General features: G+C 32.4%; 2 protein-coding genes and 1 long non-coding RNA gene across 4 annotated transcripts; 2 read left to right on the top strand and 1 right to left on the bottom strand.

The window, feature by feature from the left end:
• Positions 1-1379: 1379 nt before the first annotated feature.
• On the bottom strand, positions 1380-8899 carry LOC100780344 (leucine-rich repeat receptor protein kinase HPCA1). Of its 2 annotated transcripts, none has more exons than XM_041009997.1 (19): positions 8465-8899; positions 8150-8270; positions 7992-8063; positions 7669-7743; positions 7483-7554; positions 7166-7327; positions 6993-7082; positions 6221-6292; positions 6069-6140; positions 5891-5959; positions 5708-5782; positions 5533-5604; positions 5258-5395; positions 4629-5116; positions 4378-4545; positions 4155-4291; positions 3078-3297; positions 2338-2573; positions 1380-2162 (listed from the first exon to the last, which is right to left on the bottom strand). In XM_041009997.1, the coding sequence occupies exons 1-19, from the start codon at positions 8574-8576 to the stop codon at positions 1725-1727; spliced, it is 2889 nt and encodes a 962-aa protein (XP_040865931.1). In that variant the 5' UTR covers positions 8577-8899; the 3' UTR covers positions 1380-1724. The 2 variants fall into 2 exon arrangements, with proteins under 2 accessions (XP_040865931.1, XP_014622980.1); XM_014767494.3 differs by having other exon boundaries at positions 6993-7067; positions 8465-8896.
• Positions 8900-9603: 704 nt separating this feature from the next.
• On the top strand, positions 9604-10635 carry LOC121173619 (uncharacterized). The gene is made up of 2 exons (XR_005888812.1): positions 9604-10134; positions 10239-10635. It is a non-coding gene; the product is annotated as an uncharacterized lncRNA (long non-coding RNA).
• A 4021-nt stretch (positions 10636-14656) lies between these two features.
• LOC100794343 (ferric reduction oxidase 7, chloroplastic) lies at positions 14657-22154 on the top strand. Its single transcript, XM_003546183.3, has 9 exons — positions 14657-15355; positions 15464-15557; positions 15819-16019; positions 16723-16957; positions 19670-19997; positions 20080-20332; positions 20500-20755; positions 20876-21305; positions 21748-22154. The coding sequence occupies exons 1-9, from the start codon at positions 15124-15126 to the stop codon at positions 21915-21917; spliced, it is 2199 nt and encodes a 732-aa protein (XP_003546231.1). The 5' UTR covers positions 14657-15123; the 3' UTR covers positions 21918-22154.
• The last annotated feature ends 693 nt before the right edge of the window (positions 22155-22847 follow it).

Here is a 22847-nt window from a genome sequence, read left to right as displayed (position 1 = left end):
GAAATTAATTAGGGATTGTCTAGCTCTTACGTTTTCTAATACCGATGTTATACCTAAAAAAGACTATAATGCAATCCTTACATATTAATCAATCCACGAAAAACCAAAAATGCATTATTTGTGTATCTAATATTTTTTTATTAAGAACAAAATTCATATATAGTATTTCTAGCAGAGATTCATCTAGTGATTAATATCAATTTTTTATTATGAGTTACAGATATAAAATTCTAATTTTAATCAAAAATAATTCCAAAAGTGCTTAAAATACTGCATGTAAATTGTGATACCCTCTTTAACTAATGATTGATTATTTTAAACAAAGTTCTCATTGTATTAGGAAAAAACTATTTATTAATAAAAACTAATTATTAATATTATGCACATATATAATGAATCATAATTTTATTAAAGTGAATTATTCTTTGATCCATCGTGTAAGGTGGGTTGAATGTTTCTGCACCATTCTAAATTAAAATTAGTAATAGTAGTTGATGACTCCATTTGCAAGAAATAACTTTTGTTGCATATATAGCCTAACCCGACGGTTACTTTATATGACTAATGTCTTGTATACATATGTAGCAATGTTTTTGTTGTTTGTAATTAAGAAAAGGAGATAAGAAAAGAACGTTACTAAAGTTTAAAACCGTGAGGTTGGCCGTATATGAATCAATTAATTCTTGGAATCTTTGAAAAGTATTAATAACTAGCTCGATTATACGCGATGAAGAAGTAATTTCAATGCATAGTGTCAGCCATAAGTAAAATATTTTGATTAATTTATTTTGTAATTTTAATATGTTTTTGGCATGTTAAACATTTTTAAATATAATAAATTAATAAAAAATATGGAGTAAATGGTTAGACTCTACTGTTTTGAATTAAAATTCACAAACAGCTGCTTTAAAAATATGAGCATGTCTATTTTATTCTCTTATTTTATTTTATTTTTAAAATTCTTTTACTAAAATGAATTATATTAAATAGTTAATCAATCTATTAATTTATTGCCCCCTTATGTTTATTTAAACTTTTAATTAATAATATCAATAAAAAAATTTAACATTTTTTACTGAATAAAAACAAATCATTTATGAGATTAGTTTCAAGCGACTATCTGTTCTAAGCAATCTAAAAGCATGAGAACTTTTTAAAAATAACCACTCATTTTGACCAATGAGGATATTCATTCTTCAAGTAGTATGCTAACCAATGACTATTAAAAAAAAGTAATTAATAAAGCACTTAAAAGTCATTGTTTTAGGTCTCTACAAAATAGTTATTTATTATTAGTTTAAGTATTTAAATAGAAACCATTTCTATAATATGTTGAAAAGTAATATATATGTTACACAATCCCAGCTAAAATAAGAAACTAAAAGCAAACAATTAAGAATATACATTAGGACTTATCAAACTTCAGCTTCAATATTCATGTTCAATCTTAAGCTAACACATAATACACTATTAACATGTCCTCCCCCCCCCCCCCCCCCCCCCCCCTTTTATCTGCTTTTTACATTATTTGCACAAGTGACATTTGAGGTGTAATAGGCCTACATAGTGAGAAATTATTACATGGTTTGTGATTATGTGATCTTGGTTAAGATCTCCTATGTACGTTACATGTTACGTACGTAGAGATTGGTCGAGTATGGTACTAGATCATGCAATAATTTCTACTACATAGGCTCAATTTATGCACGTGAAAGTACCAAAATTCAATCAAAGTATTCATTATTGTAAGGATGCAGGGAACTCCCCTTAGTTGCATTATTATAACTAGATGAAGTGGATGCTGATGCTGATAAAATGGGGCTTGAACCAGCCAACTGCAACATGTTTTCAATTTCTTTCACCACATAATTCATTGTAGGTCTGTCAGAACTTGACTCTTCAACACACTGCATTGCAAGGTCCACGAACTTCTCAAAACCGCTCAGTGCTGTCCCCAGTTCAATAGTTGGATCAAGAATTTCCTCAAGACCATAGAAGCCTTTCGTCTTGTCGATAGCATCCTTAACCACTTTCACAATATATTTCCCTCGTTCTATTGGCCTTCTTGCAGTTACCAGCTCCAACATTAGCACTCCAAAGCTATAAACATCACTTTTCTCAGTCAACTGTTGAGTCATATAATACTCTGGGTCCAAGTAGCCCTACATCAAAATTCAAAACAAAAATCCATTGTCATCTCTTGATTTTGATAAGATCAAAATAATTCTTGAATATAAGATGTTACTGCAGACACGTGTAGCATGTTAAATGTTATTATGGAATCGGTATGTTAATTATATTCCCCTTTTAAAGGTTTAGATGAGAATTTATACAAACCATTGTTCCTTTGACTTGTGTGGTAATATAACCTTTTGCACCTTCACCCAAAGGCTTGGACAGACCAAAATCAGATACTTTAGCATTCAAGCGCTCATCCAGTAAAATGTTAGTGGATTTGATGTCCCTGTGTATGATTGGAGGATTGGCAAGTTCATGCAGATAATCCAGCCCCCTCGCAGCACCAAGGGCTATTTTTAGCCTTCTAATCCAATCCAATCTAATTCCAGACTTCCCTGCACAGACCATAATCATGTGTGTTATTTGGCACTTCAAGGAAAAAAGAGAGGTTAATAATACCTTGAATTTTTTAAAAGAAAAATGTTAATAATATACTTTTTATAATACAGGATGTTATTAGTCTATTCTTTTTTTTAAAAAAAGCCAATCCAAACTATAATAGGGTATGGAATTTTTTTAAAAAATAAACCAGTAATAATGTGTGTATTAGTAAAAAATTATGATTGCTCTTTTCTAAATGATTCACAACAAGTTCCCTTTCCAACGAAACGAGAGATAGAATCAGAGGCAATTCTCTGAAGTTCTTTCTGCATATTTCTCAAAGTGCTGACAATTCATGGAATGTTAGAAGCAAGTTCGTTTCAGTATATTCTTTTCTGAAAACAATTACTTTTTTTTAAAGATCTTTCAAAACATTATTCAAAGAAAAATGATTATTTATGTAGAAGAAATTAATGTAAATAGACATTAATGAAGTTAAATAGTTAATAAACTTGTACCTGAAAGAGTATCCTTCAAAGTACCATTTGCAACATACTCATATATCAGCATTTGTTCTCCTTGCTCAAAGCAGAAACCGACCAGGCTAACAAGATTTTTATGGTGGACCCTTGATAGTAGTTCAATCTCAGTTTTGAACTCCAACCCTCCCTGCATAGATTCCTTTTGAGCTCGCTTTACTGCAATCAGTTGCCCGTTGGGAAGAGTTCCCCGATAAACCTGCCAACAAAATCTTTAAGACACTTCCTAAATGTATATTAAAAGGTTAAGTAGTGTTATAGGCTTATTACTGCTATAAACATGCTGACAAAATGTCTCATTTTCTCTTCCTGAAAGATTAACATAACTATGTGGTGTTATTAATGATAAGTACATAATGCAGGAAAATAAGGTTTGCTTCACTACTTATAACACTGATTGAATGTGTCATCTTGGTTGGGAATGGATCCATTTATGTTAAAATTTCAGGATCTTGTGAAAAATTTATCACTATCTCTCTCTTTATTAATATTTACAATTTTTTATAAAGCCTTTCCTATTTAATAGTATTTACAAAGAAAGTGAAAAATACAAAAATTGTACATGACAAGCTCATGTGAAATTTTTCCATGAGAAGATTCACTCCCCATATTTGGTTATATAGTTCTTTCTTAAAATTTAGCACTTCCAATAATTAACATGAGGCTTCCAAGTTCCGACACATTATTCTCAAAACTTTTTGAATTGTTGTCATTCTAAAAGAGATAGTCTTTTAATATAATCTTTTTACATCAGGCAGAGTTAATTTCTTGAATCATGCTAGGAAATAACCAACACATTAGAAAGTAAAAAAGAAAAGTGAACTGAAGAGAAACACATAACGCAGAGTTAATTATATAATCTTTTTACATTAGGCATATTATTAAGGGATAGTCTAAATACGTAAGTGTTTTCATGCACAAGTTCTGATACGATCAATTAAACTACAATCAGATTCTGCAAACTGTGGAGGTGTGAATAGATGTGATTGCAGGCAATATATTTGACTATTGCTTAACTATTATAGAAAAATGAAGTAAACAAGAGGCATTCAATACCTTCCCATAACCGCCAGATCCTATATTATTGACTTGTGAAAAGTTTTTGGTGCAGTTCTGTATCTCTTCAAAGCTGAAGCGCCTTGCTCCTTTCAACTGAGGGATGCTACTATTGCTGTCATGCGGATCCCATTGTTCTGCATTTTATGAAATCAAACATTTAAATAAACTCAAGTCCACGATGATAGCTATAAATCAGGAGCTAAGTATACAGTTATCATACCAAAAGGATTGCTATTCCCAGTTGATTTTTTTGACTTTTTCTTCCGGCTGATAGCATACACACATGCAAGGACTACTAACACCAACAGTGCAGCACCACCACCAGCAGCTCCAGCTATGATGCCCGTATTTGAAGATTTACTACTGGATGGCACAAGACCTTCTAATACTAAATAACAAGAAGAAAAAAAGTAGCCTTAAAATGGAGCACATACTATACTTAATTTCATTACTATGTAGAACCAGATTTACCTGAATTATCCACATAGTGTTCATACTCATCAGCGATAAAATAATAAGGTCCAAACATTGCAGGAGGTTTGTATGTTTGGTTGCTGAGAAGAAAGCCTATACCAGAAACCCCTGTTCGATTGAAACGACCTTGGCCAAATGGAAATATTTTTAAAGTCAGTTCAAGGTACTGATATATGTTCTTCCTTGGATTGCTTAAAGAAACTGAATTCACAGGTTTCATATGAAGTTGAAAAGATTCCATCAGAGAATACTCCAGAGTTACAAAGACTGTCTCGTTTTCCAAGTCAGAGAAGGAAGGAGCTCTGAGAAATAAGGTTCCTGTATATGGGTATGCACATTTGCACTTGGGGCTTAATGTCTGATCTAAGCTGCAGGGAACAGGCACACAGTTATCTGGTGGTGTTGAATACGAGTCATTGGATTTTGTAATGGTGCAATAAGGCTGTGGAACTCCTGACTCTTGGCAATATGGATTATTCACAAGTCTGCACATAAACATGTATTTCAAAATCAACCTTGTAAACAAAGACACAAAGGAAATATTGAAACTTCATACAAAGAAAAATTCTCTTCTTGTAGAAGTAACGAAAGCATCTATTATAATAATCATTGTAGTTATGGCTTACATTATCTCCACTTTAGAGACATCAATTTGCGGATCAAAATCTTCAATGAAATTAATCTGCAAATCTAGGAGGTCCAGTTGGTTGCTGATGGAGGTGCCAATATCTAAAGTGCCATTTAGCTGGTTCTTTTTCAGCACCCTATGCATCACATTAAAATTTAGCTTGAATATCATTGTGAAAAAGATGACAGGAATAATTACTTGCAACTACTATATTCAAACTTTGAGCATTAACTCTTATCACAAAATGGCAAAAGAATACAGATTGGTACTCACACTGTCTGCAACTGTTGCAGGCTGAACAAAGAAACAGGAATACGTCCTTGAAGTTTTGTATCCTCCATCATTCTGGCTTACAAAAGAAAAGTATGAGAATTAAGGTGTTGAAAGTTGAAACCTGTTAGAGAAAGTGAAAAATGATAGATGAAAGAGTAGAGAAATAAAGACATACATTGTTGTCAGAGCTGGAAGAGTTGGCAACCACGGTGGAAAGTCTGATTGATCAAAACTATTATTGCTCATATCTCTAATTTAATTAACAAAGTTAGTCATTGTTACAAAAATTGTATTAAGTTTGAATTACAATTTACAAATGTTATATAGAAAATAAAATTATCTTAGATAAATGATTTACAGGTAACTGAGGGAATTCATTCCAGTAAGGTTTGGGAGGGAACCAGACAGGCGGTTGTTGGACAGGAACCTGTCAGACATGAAATTAAAATCTCCATCAATGTAGTATCAATATAGATATAAAAAACATACCTAAATAAATAGTGAAAATTTGTTTGGTACATTAGTTCTCTACTTACAATTCCCTAACACTTGTGAGATTGTTGATGTTCAGAGGCAAAGGTTCACTTAAAAAGTTTTTATCAAAACGCCTGCAGCCACACAATATTTCAAGACAAAAAGAAACAATAATTCTATTTACTAGTTTAGAGTTTGAGATATGGATACTCACACCACCTCCAGAGTCTTGACAAGGCCAAGTGTAGATGGAATGCCGCCAGTAAATCGGTTGGATTCAAAAAGCCTGCCAAAATGATATTATTGTGAATTTAAAGTCATTATTTTCATAGTCTTGACCCTGCTGTCCCTAGCCTTCTTGTTTTTAATTAAATCATTATTTTCCCTTCATTTTTCAAATAAATGCAACTACAGTTTGCCAACGTAATTTAAACAAGAGAGAAATATATTAGTTAGCCTTTTAAAACCAAAGAAAGAATTCATGTAACAGACCAATAGAGGACCTTAATTATGCATTTGGATGAGCATTTGCAAACTTAATTTTGGATGATCTTGATTTTGGAAGTAGCTTTGAAATCAACTGATTTATATTTGGAAACTTTCATTTCATAATTTAATAGTGGCAAAATTCAGTGTGTTTTTTTAAAATTTCTTACCAAGTTTACACAATTTCCAATGCATGAAACCAGTTAAGAGCTTGATTTCCCAAAGTAAAAAAATAAAAAAATCAATGTGGTTTAATAGAGTTTCTAACGTGAAACCAATCAGGCATTAATATGATGTGGCAACAAGTTAAAATCATATTGAATATCTGTGTAAATTTTACAACAGCAGTATATATAAATTAAACACTTTTTTTGCAAAACCACCCTTCCCCAATCGCTACTCCTCTATCTATGGTAATGGTATGACATGTGCCTCTTGTTGTTAGTAGAACTTTACACCCATGTAAAAACAATTCCAGAAAATACTGGAATGGATCTTACACATGTATGAGAGACATTTCCGGGCTAAAAAGTTGAGAAGGAATGTTTCCTGAAAGCTTATTCTTCCCAAAATGACTGTGGAAAATGGAACTTTATCAGACAGATTTTGATAGATATAATTGTGAAGAGAAAAAATAAACTTTTGCAAAAAAAAAAAAGGGTATTTCGCATACAAGTGCTTTGTATGGTGCATCATATCAAGACCAGGAGTAGTTCCATTAGATATGGGGATGGGCCCTTCAAGCTGATTTTCAGCTAAGTCTAGCCAATAAACATTTGAGAGATTACCAATGGCAGCTGGAATTGTCCCAGTGAAGCCATTAGAATTTAAAGATCTGCAATTAAAATCAACTTTGTTATCTTACAAGATATCAGTAGCATTAAGAATATAGGGACTGCAAAAACATATGAATGTATGATACTCAAAACATAGTCCAAATGGGAAGTAGAAAAGGTCCTGGTTAGGCTAAATGAAGCAAACAACCCTTACAGGAAAACAAGCCGTTCTAAATTTCCAATTGTAACTGGGATAGGACCAGTGAAGCCACAATTAATAAGAAGTCTGCAATATAAAATAATAAAATGCACTGTTAGAGTTGTTTGGTCAAACACTCAGACTTAATCACAATTGAGTTATGATCTTAAAAATTCTTAACGACATTCAATATTGCCTTACAAGTTTCTCAGTTTTCTCAAGTTTCCAATGTTACTGGGAAGTGGTCCAGTTAATTTCTTATTGTAAGACAGATCCCTGCAAAGGAAAAAATCAATAACAAAGCACAAAGTCACCACTTTATGAAAAACGGTTTCGTATGCTCACATCAGGGATGTTGTAAATGAAAATGAAATGAAGACTTCATGCAATACTATAGATAGTGGCTAAACATAATTAGTTTTCAGGATGCTTAGTCCTCGACATTATTTTGATATATATTCCACAAGTTCAGCAGACAAATTAAGATATTTGATCATTGACAAGTTCCAAAGTAGAAAACTTACAAAATCAGCAGTTCAGATAGTGATCCAATATCTGAAGTAAGCTGGCCAGATAAATCCGTGCTTGCTAATGATCTGAAATACTAGCAACCAAGTTAATCTCAAAGAAGATAATTCAGGAGAAGGTATCAATTTTGCAAGAAATTAAAACTTCAAAGTACATGGAGGTAATGCGTGAATTGGTACACTCAATGCCATCCCAACCTGCACCACAAGGATCTGAACCCACCCAATTAGGCGGTGTGTTCTGCCATTCATTCACTAGTGCCAGCATAGCAGCAGCTGCATCAGAAATTAAAAAGCCAATCAAATACATATTGAATCTTCATACAAAAATTGTTACAGAAGGTAAGAGTCAAAGTATTCAATTTTTTTCCCAACTGGAAAAACAGGTTGAATATTTCTGATTTGAATTTATATGTACACCAAAAATGCCATTTTGATGATGAAAAAAAATTGACTAAAAATGAACTTACAATCCTGAGGTGATGTCTTTGCTAATACAATCAACAAATGAGTGAAAAAGAGTAGTAGCAATACTAGAATTCTTTCACCCATGATCAACTTAAAGAAGGACACGCTACTCATACAGCTGCCTAATGCTGAATAAAAAGATACTTTGTTGAAAGCATTCAGTGCCAATCTAGTGATGAACCAACCCACCACTTTATTACATCAATGGAGAAACAGTCAAGAAACTTATACTTCTTCCTTTTACCTAGTGTTGGTCTCATTTAATATAAAACTAAATGGATAAACATCTTGAATATAACTGGTATGGTATAATACAATTTAAAACAACCACTAACAAACAATGATGGCACATTCCTGCATCATTTGAGCAAATGACCAACATTAATATTAACAAGATACAAAGTCAACGACACAGCATATAAAAATCATGCAAATTTAACAAGAAAGAAACTGGCTGGCTATGTATTATAAAATAAGATTATAATGCCATGTTCACGAAATCTTCCATAGGTTTTGAATTATGCCAATAAGGCAAAATAACAATAGTTAAGAATGTCCACCAATGTAAATTTGACTTTATAAGGTTTTGAATGTTTCTTCGCCAATATCTCTCTCACTGTCTTAATCTTGCAGACAATGTTATATGTCATTATCTGGCCACAACATGGAGGGAAGATATCTACTTGCCGCACAGTTGACTTGCCCTTTCTCTCATCCAAAAACTAGACCACAACGAAAAGAGTACTTGATTAAACGAAAACATTGACTTAAACTTTTATAAACGTGAAGATAAAGCAACTAAACTAAATTTAAAAAGAAACCATAAGATACCTAAATAAGAAAAGGGAGCAAAACATTTGATTGGTTCTTTGTATTGAGTGGATTGGTGACTTGCAACAGGCCATCAAGAAATATTCTAAATTTTGATTATTTGGAATAAAAATAGTTGGATTAGTCGTGTAAGTAGAGGCAGAACTCTATTATTTCCATTTACTTTCCATAAGATTAATATGAGAACATCCGAGTCTTTCTTCTACCTATACACTTTCATGTTTGGATGAATTTTTCTAAAAGTACTTATAAAATAAAAACTGAAAACAAGATAGTTTGGTGAAAGTTAAGTGCGTAACTTAAAAAATTTAATTCATTTAATCTCATTTATTTCTTTTTCATAAGAGTATTTAAGAAAAAAACTATATAAAAACCAGAATATATAATAGAACTAGCACAGGCCATTCTTGAAGGCAAAATTCAATTAGGACAGCTTCAAGAACTCTCCAAAGATGCAAGCTTATCTAACTATAAACAGCTTGATGATAAGCTGAAGCAAATTAGGGGATATGTTCCATTTACTCGTGCCAATGTACTTATGTGTTTGGGATATTACCATGTCATTCCAACGGATTCTGAAACTGTTACTCACTTAAAGCAGATGCTGACTACTTGCTTTTCAAGTTTCATTATGTCTATGGTGATTCCAAAACTATTAGATAGTTAAAGCAAGTGGTGCTGTCTCGGGCTTCCTATTTCATTTTGTCTATTATAAATGCCCTTGATGTGTATGAGACGTGCTAATGCAGGTTCATTCAAGAGATACAACCTCTAAAACAATTCAGAGAGATCTTGAAGAGATTTATGGAAAGTATGAGCCCTATCAGTTTCTGGCGTTCTGGTAAAATCAATATGGCCTAATTTACAACTTCCTTTTTTGTTCTCTGGTGTTATTTTTTTGGTGTAAATTTCCTTACTCAAGTTCTTCTTTTGACCATGTCTGAGATATGGGATTTCTACGAAACAAGGTTTGGGAAGTTCAATGAAATGCATTCTTCTGACTATAAACTTATAACTGCTTCTAATATGAGAAGCACTAGTAAAACCACAAACAAGAGGAAGAGACCATCACGGAAATGCCAATGCTAAAGTCCTACTCCAAAAACCCACTCTTCATCTTTACTTTGTCGAGCTTGTATGTATTTCTACTTGAACGAGGAATTGAGGTCTGTTGTAGAAGTAATTTATTGTTTCAAGATTGTAAACTTTTTTGTTATATTCTATTACCTGTTAATAATTTGTGTTTTTCAAATAGCCCTGAAATTTATCTTTACTTGTTAACTTTGTTATCTTGTGAGTTGACTTCACATCAGCGCCTATTTTACAAATTTGGCTTTTGTTTGATTTCTTCTAAACATCAATTAGCATTTCCCCTATTTTACAAGTTTAGCTTTTGTTTAATGAAATCAAATTGAGCTTACAGTAACAAAGCTCTTTTAGATGTGTTAGAGAATGCACTAGGAAAATGACAAAAAAAAAAAAAAAAAGCTAGACAAGGTTTTAGGTTTATAACGGAAATGTGTGTTGTGTATTCAATTTGCACCCCTCTAATGCAAAGGAAATACATTTGAGTTGTGTATATTATTCAACAAAAACACATAAATTCATGAGGGATATTTTCGAAAATTAAAATTAACAAACAAACATTGGAATGGAACTAGCAAAAGCCCAAGATCAAATGACTGAGACCTTGGGCCAACTTATTAAAGAGGCTACAGTAATGGTACCACAACAATAGAAACTCAAAACGTTTAAGAGTTGCTAGTTGCATCTTCCTGCTTACTCTTTACACTTCTCAATTGTTTTTGGACTTTTTGAAACATCCAAACTTCTTTCACTTTGACCCTCATCCTCATCTCTTTTTTTGTATAACCAGGAGGTGTGATCCCCCTTCCACCAGAATGACCCATTTTTGGGGTAAAGTAGTATTTCAGTTGTCACTCCATGCCCTCCTCTCCTCTTTGCTTCCTCCCCTTTATTTTTCTCATCTTCATCCCTCCCCTTCTTGCCTCTCTCATTATCTTCTCTTTTCTTCTATATTAAGCCATTTTTAGTCATGTTGATCTTTTTTTTTTTTCGTTTTTGAGAAATGTTACAAAAACTAATCTTTATAATATAAGATTTATATTATGGAAATTAATTTTCGTTATGTATTTTTTTATACATTGAAACTAGTTTTTGTTATATAAAAACTTATACGAAGGAACTAGTTTCTATAGTATAAAAATTTACATTATAAAAAGGCATAAATATATTTTTATCCCTATAAGTTAGCGCTTTATCATTTTTGTCTATGTAGGGTTCAGTTTTCTACTTTTTGTCTTTGTAAGTTGACGACTTTTCAATTTTAATTCCTATAAATTTTTTGGTTTATTTTAATCCTCATAAATTTGTATCTTTTTTCAATATTAATCATTTTAAGATTTTAATTTACTCATTTATAATTCTCATAACTTCTGTTATCATCAGGCCCCACACCAAAATTCTCAAGTGCTCTCAAACAAATTCAAAACTCATTACTCAATAAAAAAAAATGCACACACCAAATATTCATCCACAAATAAGCAAAAATAATAACATATTTAGATGAGTTTATTTTTTAAAGAAAAAATTATATTAATTTTTTAAAAATTGTTAAAAATAAAAGAAATTAATAATTTTTCTTGAAATTAAGTTAAATTAAACACACAAAAGTAATTTAAGATACTTTTATGACTACTGGTCCTTTAGAAAAATTGTCACATTTGGATGACGGAGGAAAAAGTAGAGGGAAACAAGAAGACACTTGGAAATGTTGGGTACACAAAGCAACAAGTGCACCTCATACCCGCAATGTCATTTTCTTGCTTATGCATTGCTATCAGTCCCTTTCTAAAAATGTCTCTTATTCTGATTTATTTGTAGTCATACACATACAGAATATAATATGATAATAATTTCCATTTTTTTAATTTTAAATTAACTGCATCTTCAGGGTGAGAGAATTGAGGTTGAAAATCCTGATTCTATGCCAGCCTGCTTGCCTGAGGCCAGGGGGTTTCCCCTTACCACTGCACAATGAAAAGTTTTTTTTTTTTTTTTTTGGCGGTGCCACTCTACTAATTTGGGAGGAATGTGATGGATTGTAAATATTTTATTTTATTTCGTACCCATTTTTTAACCTAATTATATTTGTTATACATAGTTCTTGCTTCCGGTCCCACTCTCTCTCTCGTTTTCTCTGCTTGCTTTGTGCCTCACTTTCTTTTCCCTCTTCTTTGCCTTAAACATCGAATATTTGATAAAAATAACAACAATCAATTTTAACATACAAAAAAGAGTCTAAATATTATAAAATTAAAAAATATTTAAAAATATGAAAAGATAACTCATGTCTTTCATCAAGTATTTTTTGAGTTTCTTTTCACTCAATTTTATGATTATAATAAAATATTGCTAAGAACATATAATAAATATAATAGTATTTAAAAGAAATGATAATCCAAATAATAATAGAATGGTGTTTTTAATCCTTCCATTTCCCATCCATTGTGCTGTACTATATTCCAATAGAAACCATTCTGTTTTTTACTACCAATTCTCTAAACAGCAAAATCTTAAGATGTATTTGGTTCAGAAAATAAAAATAGAGAAGATGAAAATAAAAAAAAAGAATTTTTTTAGTTAAAATATGTTATAAAAAGTGGGTTTTTTTTTTCTGGACCACACCCTCTTTCTCCTCATTTTTCCACAGTATACCTACTTTAAAATGTCTTAAATTACTCTTGTTTTTGAAGTGAGGAAAGAAGTCGGGGTTGAGGATCCGACTTCCAACTGTTTTTGTTTTTTTTTTATAGTTTATTATTATTATTTTATTAAATATATTTTTTTATATTATATAATTTTACAAAAATGATAATATTTTATATTTAACAATTTATTCATACTAGAATACATTACATCATAAATAAAATACATAAACAATAATTCTTATTTATATAAGAAAAAGCTAAAGATAAAGGTATAGTGGGACAATTTGTTATGTTATAGTCTTGTTTTTGGCAAATTTCACATTTTTTCTATTATCTTGTTCAATTTTTTCGTCCATTTCAATGAAAATGCGATTTGAGGAGTCCATTGATCTCATTCATATCCTTGTCACGTTAATTCGTGTGACAGTCAACCAAAGGAGTTTTCATACCAAAGAATTTTTCGTAAACATGCGATATACTCTGTAAAGTAAACTTAAATAGCGGTGGCACATAGTTCATGGGATCAACTACGTGAGAACACGGTAAGTGTTCAACCTGATATTAACTATAATCACAATTTTTTGATTGCAAGATGACCCTAGACCTTCAAGGTGACCTGGGGCTTGGGTCTCTGTTATAATAAATGTGCGGTTATGTTTGTTGTTAACAATGTGTATTTGATCATTGTCTGGGTTTGTCGTTCTCTATTAGCAAAAATTTTTGCAGTCTTGAAGTACGTTTCCTCAATCAACGATGACACTGACAAATATCTTGTGTTTTTTAACATGGAATTGACCGACTCAGACAACTTTATAGTCATATGTCCCCAACGTTTTCCCTCTTCGAAGCATTTTACCCAATATTTTTAGGTAACTGATGAAGTCATTCAGCTGCACTTGACTTATTCGCACGGATATTCCTAAGATGTTGCTAATGCATCTTGTCCAAGTATGTGTATCCTGTAAATATTCAATTTAATACGTTGTGAAATTTGAATTAAAATATAGTTTAACGACAAAAAAATAAAATACTAAAGATTCTCACCCACATGCATAAGTGGTTTCTTCAAATGTTTGCAATCCTGGTTACCGCGAAGGAAATTTTGTGCAATGCGATGCATAAATTACTTGGATTGTTGTAGGCAGTTATAATTGAGAGGTGTCTATGTGAAATGAGAGAAATGTTACTTTGTGGAGTAACATGCCTTCTTAAATCCTGTAAGAAGAATCCTCCCGCTGAAGTTATCTCCCATTCTACAATAGGATAGACAATCAGGAAGATATGATTAGCACCATCTTGCGTTGTAGCTATCAATAATGTGTCAGTATATTTCTCGTAAAGTCATGTACCATCTACTTGTACAATAAGTTTGTAATATGCAAACCCATTAATGCATGGACCAAATGACCAAAAGATACGTTTAAACATTATTTTTGCTAAGTATCATTTCTCCCTTTTTAAACACGGATTCTGTTTGAACAGTTTTTTTATCAAAATGTACTTTGGAAAAGAATAAAAAGAGAGAAAGGATATAGGCCACTAAAAAAAACCCAAAAAGTGTGGATAAAAAAATATATAAAATTTCTCTCCAATATTAATTTTCTATTTCAAAACCAAACTCACCCTCACTGTAACATGAATGTTTCAAGCTCAAACGGTATACTGTCCTAGAGAGAAAAAAACAAGTGTGTTGATGATGATGTTGATGTTGGTGATTACTCCCTTAATCTAAAGTCTCAGTTTTTGTTCCCCCTTAATTATGTGTCATTACTATCTGACAAGGCACGAATGGTGCTCTTGAATCCACCTTCATTTTTCAACTTTCTTGTAGTATTGTATATAGTTGTACTCCACCACATGTTCCTGCTTAATGATGTATACTCATGCATTAAACTCTGCAATATTATCCATCCTCGGATGAAAAAAATTATTTGGGTGACTCTTATTTGCCCCGTACCTCATTAAGTTCTTTTCATCCTGGGTTCCACAAAAACAAAATCTGTCTTCATTTTCACTACAACCTGGTATTTCTATGTGGCACATTAGTGCATAGTGATAGTAGAATTCCATCTACAAGGCGGAACAAAAAATTTGTGTCCATGGAGAAAAACTCTGTTGATTATAGTCCTTTGCTTTCTCCTCGAGGTGATGAAACTGCAATCAAGACAACATCTTTTCTTGTGTCAGCTACTAAATGGACTCTCAAGACTTTGATCTTGGTGATCTTTGTTCTATGGACAACTTTCATTTTTTCTCTCCCTGCAAAGCCTGTGAATGAGTTGTTCTCAAAATGGAATGATCTCAACCGTGACACTCCTTTTGGAGTCACAGGTTATTTAATTATCTTCCCTTTTGTTTTCTTTGCTTTTGTTTTTTTTTTTCACTTTGTATGTGGTGTGAGTTCAAAGCTAACTGTTTTTTTTTTTTAATTTTTTGCAGGAAGCATTTTTCTGGTCTTCACTGCCCCAATTCTCATAATTGCATTTCTTGCCATCGCACACCTAATTCTTACTGGGGAGGATCAGCTTCAGGGGTACGTGATTTCCTGAAACGTTCCTATTTGTGCAATGAATTTCATCATCATTATATCAGGGTTTTCAGTTAGTGTTGTAGTTTGTTGTGATCTTTTTGATATTGTGGGAAATTTTGAACAAATGCGTTCGAAGCAGCCGCAATTGCAGTCATTCAAAAACCTTGAAGTTGCGGCCGAAATTGCGGTCACAGGCGGATTTTTAAAACATGACATTATAGTATATGTTGAGTACTTTGTTTTTGACTTGGGTTTTGATGGCAGGAAGAAGACGTCCAAACTTCCAAGGTTTCGCCTATGGACATTTCCTGTGCTTGTGAAGGGACCATTTGGGGTTGTTTCTGCCACAGAGCTTATTGGGATTGTCCTCGTTTTGTTGTATGTTATCTGGGCTCTCTATGCTTACACTGTGAGGGCGCTTGATTTTATCTCTGAATTTGATGTGTCGTCCTTTAGAGACAAGAGGTACAACAATCCTCTGTCATTAGTTTATTTTCAGAATTTGGATTCTGCAGACTTAGTTTATTTAATGAAATTAGAAATGTTAGTCACATAACATCTAATACACTCTTTCTTTGTATTATTGACTAAAATTTATTTGAAACCACAAAATTTTGTATCATATTTAATGAATCTCATTCATAATTTTGCAGTTTTCAATAAATTTTAATTCAAAAATAAAGACTGTCTTAAAAAAGAATATATTACTAGCATTCCTCTTAATGAAATTCTTTGCTTTGTTGAAGACTTCTAGTTTTGCCCTTTATTGTTGAAGTTCTAATATTTCTCTTCTACTTATTTTTGAAGATTTCTCTGGGATTCTCCAATAGATATGCATTAAAGTGTAGTAGAACTTGTATTCTTTGTTTTAGCCATATAGTAGAGCTTGTTACTTAAAATCATTTCTCTGTAAACATGCATAATATAATTAGCAACTTTCCCTAGTCTGTTTTAACTTTTAAGTTAGGGATCTTGACATAGAATCTATATGTTGTCTACTGATCATGCTTCAAATGGAATCTTTTTTTGCATGTTAAATATCAGACAGCAATCATTCTTGTGTTGAGAATATGCATGATATCTTTAGTTTTTTTAGGAAAGAATAATTTAGTTTATCTTTTAAGAATTTGTTAAGCTGACTTTCCTGATTTACTTCAATATTTTTCAGCATAATCATGTTCAAAGTTATGGGACTTCGCACGGGCGCAATTGGGTTAATGTGTTTGGCTTTCCTATTTATCCCAGTTTCAAGGGGATCTGTTCTTCTCCGCTATATAGATATCCCTTTTGAACACGCCACAAGATATCATGTATGGTTGGGACATCTTACAATGGTGATTTTTACTGTCCACGGACTCCTCTATGTTGTTGCATGGGCAATGGAAGGACACCTTGTACAAGAAGTGAGTTCTCTTTAATGGATTTCTATTCTTAAAGATAATTTATACTCACACACTTGATGTGAATGTACAAACTAGTGTTCTTTTTGAAACCCCTTTATGTTGGATCGAGTGGCCTCAGAATAATTAAGAAGGGGGGTTGAATTAATTATTCCTAAACCTTTACTAATTAAAAATTTACTTTTCTAAAACTTTTACTATGTTGTTAAGTAAATGAAGAATGAAAAAAAAAACTTAACCAAAAGTAAAAGCGGGAATTAAAGTGCACAGCGGAAATTAAAAGAGTAGGGAAGAAGGAGATAAACACACAAGAGCTTTTATACTGGTTCGGCAACAGCCCGTGCCTACATCCAGTCCCCAAGCGACCTGCGGTCCTTGAGATTTCTTTTTAACCTTGTAAAAATCCTTTTACAAGCAAAGATCCTCAAGGGATGTACCCTCCCTTGTTCTCTTTGAACAACCTAGTGGGTGTACCCTCCACTAGAACTGATCCACAAGAGATGTACTCTCTCTTGTTCTTAGTCAACAATCCAAGTAAATGTACCCTCTACTTGTACCACAAAGGATGTACCCTCCAATGTGTTAAGATAAAGTTCTCAGGCGGTTAAACCTTTGAAACTTTGTGAATGAGGATACAAAAGAATTCTCAAGCGGTTAGTTCTTTGAAATCTTTTGTATATGGGAAATAGAAGAATCAAAAGAATTCTCAGACTGTGTCGTTTTGAATTCTTTGACAAGGGAGAAGGGAGATACAAAAAAATTCAGGTGATTAGTCCTTCGTTCTTTTGGAAAAGGGAGAAGAGAGACATAAAAAGAATTCAGACGGTTAGTCCTTGACAAATTCTTTTTGACAAAGGGAGAAGGGAATGAAAAAGATGAATAACACAAGTTTTGCTTTCAAGGTTTGGAAAACCAAAAAACTTTAGAAAGCTGTTGACAAAAGAAGAAGAAGAAGTTCAAAGAGACTCAGAAATCAATTGGCAAAAGTTTGTTGTCTAAAGAAAGAATTGAAAGAGATGCTTGAAATGCAAATCAAAGCGTTGCTTTTATAGACTCTTCATGTCTGGTCAAGAGAACCATTAGAAGAGTTATAACCTTTTAGAAAATCCTGAAAACCTTTTGGAAAAGTTACAACTTTTAGAAAAACTTGAAAACTCTTGGAAGAGTTACATCTTTTGATTTTGTTCAGAAACTATCACTGATAATCGATTACCAAATCAGTGTAATCGATTACACAATGCTTTTTTGTGAAAGGATGTGACTCTTCACATTTGAATTTGAATTTCAATGTTCAAACACACTGGTAATCGATTACCAAATCATTGTAATCGATTACAAGATTTTGAAATCAATTGGAACGTTGTAAATTCAGTTGAAAACTTTTTGAAAAATATTTTGCTATTGGTAATCGATTACAACAATCTGGTAATCGATTATTAGAAAGTAAAAACTCTTTGGTAAAAGGTTTTTGAGAAAAATTCATGTACTACTCAGTTTTTGAAAAAACTTTTTAATACTTATCTTGATTGAATCTTCTCTTGATTCTTGAATCTTGAATCTTGATCTTGATTCTTGGAACTTGAATCTTGAAACTTGATTCTTGATTCTTGAAATCAAATTTCCTTTTGATCCTTGAAGTGTTCTTGATTCAATCTTGAACTCATTCTTTGATTCTTGAAGTCATCATCTTTGTTAACATGAAGTGTTCTTGACTTTTGAGCTTTTTGTCATCATCTTTGTTATCATCAAAACTCTTTGAATCAATCTTGATTCATCATAAAACTTGCTTATACACTTTATGTTTCTTTTATATTTTTGGTATAGAAAGTATGATATATTTCTTGATTAGAGGATGAATTTTATTATTTTAATGAACTGATGTAAATGAAACATTCAATGCTTTGAACAAGGCCAAAAATTATATTAAAAAAAAAAACTGAGCAGTAGTGATATGAGCAAGAGTGATACATTCTTGCAGAATAATATAGGCTATCCATGGTTGATTTTTTACTGAATTGACAATCTTCTAAAAAATGCTTGTATTGTCTATTTACTTCTGTGATTTTTATTCTTGACTTATTTGTCAAAAGTCAACCTTCCAAAGCAACACGTATTTAGTTCTCATGCAAAATCAAACAAGCCAGATTGATGTGGAGGACAATAAACAGTTTTGACCTTCATAGCTGTTTGCACTTAGGTTTGCTTGACAAATTTGATAATTCAAGTGATTGACTGTAAATGGCGTTTTTCAAGTCGGGGTGCATAAGTATGTCACTACACAAGCCATGGAACACCTTTTGTCTTATTCTAAATTTTGCCTTGTGCCTTATCAAAATGCCTACAATGCTATCCTGAATCCCTCTTAGGTTTGGTAGTTAATGATTAGTGGTGAACTGACATCCTTCATTGCTTAATGCATGATCTGTTTATTGGGATAGCTTTGAATTTATGACCTACAAACTACCCAAGGTTCAAGCCCCCAATCACTAGCCCATAACTAGTTGTGGCTTAATGAATGATTTTGGGTGGTTTCAAGTGTCTTGTATTTAGAATGAAATGATGATTTGTAAACAGTAAAATCTAAATTTTAATTTTTGAACACAAACTGGTCATGCTCTAAAGTATGAAGTTTTTACTGATAGTTCAAGCTTTAGCTCAAATACATTGGTTTAGTCAAGCTAACTGTTTCTGTACCTAATTTGGTCTGCTTTGCAGTTAGTACAATGGAAAGATATTGGTGTTGCCAATCTCCCAGGAGTTATTAGCCTTCTAGCTGGTTTGTTAATGTGGGTGACCTCTCTTCCCGGAGTGCGAACGTGGAACTTTGAGTTGTTTTTCTACACCCACCAATTATATGTAGTCTTTATTGTCTTTTTGGCCTTGCATGTTGGTGACTTTGTTTTCACTATGGCTGCTGGGGGAATATTTCTCTTTGTGCTTGATCGATTTCTGAGGTTCTGCCAATCACGAAGGACAGTTAATGTGATCTCATCTAGATGCCTTCCATGTGGCACTGTGGAATTGGTTCTGTCTAAACCTCAAAGTAATTATACTTATCATAGTATTTTTGTGCACATAAGTTGGTACCATTACAATTTCAGTGACTAAATCTTTTTAAAATGTAGGTTTGAGATACAATGCACTAAGTTTCATTTTCGTTCAAGTCCGGGAACTATCATGGCTGCAGTGGCATCCATTCAGTGTTTCTTCTAGCCCTTTGGATGGAAAGAATCACCTTGCTATTCTCATTAAGGTTCTTGGCAAATGGACAGAAAAGTTGAGACACAGGATTACTGATGTTGATGCACAAAAAGATTCATCTGTCATAACAACTTCAGTTGAGGGGCCATATGGGCATGAAGTACCATACCACTTAATGTAAGTGGTTACAAGCCCTTTTTTTTTTCTATGTTGCACACATAATACATGATAGAAACCTTGGTTTAGTCCTTATATGCATATACTTTCAGACCAAAGAAGATTTTGAGTCAACTTATGCTATAGTTCTTCAACTAATGAAATGATTGGTCATTTTGTTCTCTTAGGTACGAAAATCTTATATTAGTGGCTGGTGGTATTGGACTTTCACCCTTCCTTGCTATATTGAGTGACATTCTCCACCGTGTTAGGGAGGGGAAACCCTGTCAATCGAGAAATATTTTACTTGTTTGGGCGGTGAAAAAATCAAACGAGCTTCCACTTCTCTCAACCATTGACATGCAATCAATTTGTCCATCCTTTTCAGATAAAGTAAACATTGATATCCATATTTATGTCACCCGAGAATCAGATCCTCCAGTGGTGAGTCTACATTTATTTTTACAAATTTGTACTTTCTTTCGTTGGTGCTATCTTTCTAATGATTTATTTATTAACTTATTTGTTTTTCTCTTAATTGCATTTGATTGTTATTATCTGCAGGAAGAGGGATACAGTTACAAACCAATAAAATCTTCATTCTGCCCTATGGCTAGTGATTGTGGCATGTCTGTTTTGGTTGGTACAGGAGACAATGTTTGGTCTGGATTGTATGTCATTTCATCTACCGTTGGCTTTGTGATATTGCTGGCTTTGTTGTATGTTTACTACATAGCCCCATTTCACATAGAAACATGGTGGTACAAGGGACTACTATATGTAATCTGCATGGTTGCAAGTGTTGTTATCTTTGGTGGTTCAGTGGTTGCAATGTGGCATATTTGGGAAAAGCAAAATTCTTTGAAGGACAATTCCAATGATACAAAGGTTGATAAGATTCATCAAAATGGCTCTTTGACTCCCAAGGCTCCAAGTCAAGTTAGTATTGCTAAGTCAACTGTCATTCGTTATGGTTCCAGGCCAGACTTTAAAGGTATGCCTTTGTGAAGTTAATTTTTGGTTTAATTAATCATTCAATTCCTATATTTGCGCCAACTTTTCGTTTTAATCCTTAAAACTTTATGTTTTAGTCTCTAATTTCTATATTAGATTTTGTTTTTTATTTATGTTTTAGTCCTTGTATCTCCATTTTGGGGTGGTTTTCCACTAGCAGAGATTAAAACATAAAAAAGTTGTTCGTGTAGGAACTAAAACAGAATTTTTAAGTATAGGGACTAAAGCGAAAAATTGGTGCACATATAAGGACCAAATAATTAATTAAACCTTAAATTTAAATATTAATCTTAAAACATGAAAAAACTGTATGTAGTCAAGGTTACGTGTAAACTAATGCATTCAGATACGCATCCTTTGTGGATACATATATTGTTTCTTCACACTACCTAGATTTACTTATCTGGATACATATATTGCAGAAATTTATGAATCAATGTCAGAGAAATGGGGCCTTGTTGATGTGGGTATCATAGTTTGTGGCCCTTCAACACTTCAGACAAGTGTTGCTGAAGAAATCAGGTCACACAGTATGACAAGACAACGCCATCATCCCATCTTCCATTTCCACAGTCACAGCTTTGATCTCTAGTTCCCCAAAAGGAAGATGGAAGACATGCATTCACTAAAAAAAAGCATATATATAATGTGTATTGTATATTGCAGTAATCAAATTCTAGGACCCTTTGTAGCATTGGTGCTATAATAGCCTATAGTCCTTAGAAGGGTTCTAATTCTAAGCGGGATGATATAATTTTACTCCTTATGTGAATATATACATTATCACTAGACATATTTTATATGCAATTTTAGCTTCCTTGTATATTTATATTTGTTTGTCTTTTATTTTTATTTTCATTTTCATTCCCAATTTTTATTTGTCATGCTAACAATGTTATTCCTCGGTTTTATGTGCCCTCTTTGTATCTCATCTCTCAGATGTGTAAATGACTGAATCAGATCATAAATCGTAACAGCGAAGCATATAGTACTATTTTAAATTAAGTTTCAAGTATAGGTGGCTATATTTTTTGGTACAGTATTTGGATCCTGTATTTATTTTCACCTAACTATCATTCTTTGATAAATACACTATTAAGAGTAGGCTTCCTGAATAGTATTTTTTAAGAGAAAATATATTTTACAGTATAAATAATTTTATATTTAATTTTATATTGTTATCTGATTATAACTTATTGTATATAATAAATTTATTAATTTATATAATAATTATTTTAAAAATAATGATGAATTATAATTGAACAACATACATAATCATTAAACTCTTTTTTTTTAATGTTAAAACAATACCAATATATGAATTATTTTATTGAATAAAATCCTAAAAGCATCTCAGCAAGTTTCATTGGTTTTACACTTAATAAAAGATGGCACCTCATTGTTATGAAAGATGACACAACATTAATGATCGATTGCTAATCAATAATCATATTTCGTTTAGAGTTAGTTATGGTAAAGTAACTAGTAACTACATGATGCATCGTACTAATTTTTATAAAAT

The sequence above is a fragment of the Glycine max genome, chromosome 15 (genome assembly GCF_000004515.6).
Source record: "Glycine max cultivar Williams 82 chromosome 15, Glycine_max_v4.0, whole genome shotgun sequence".
In the NCBI taxonomy this organism is placed as follows: domain Eukaryota; kingdom Viridiplantae; phylum Streptophyta; class Magnoliopsida; order Fabales; family Fabaceae; genus Glycine; species Glycine max.
The sequence above is the reverse complement of the archived record's forward strand: the minus strand, read 5'-3'. Positions and strand labels throughout refer to the sequence as shown.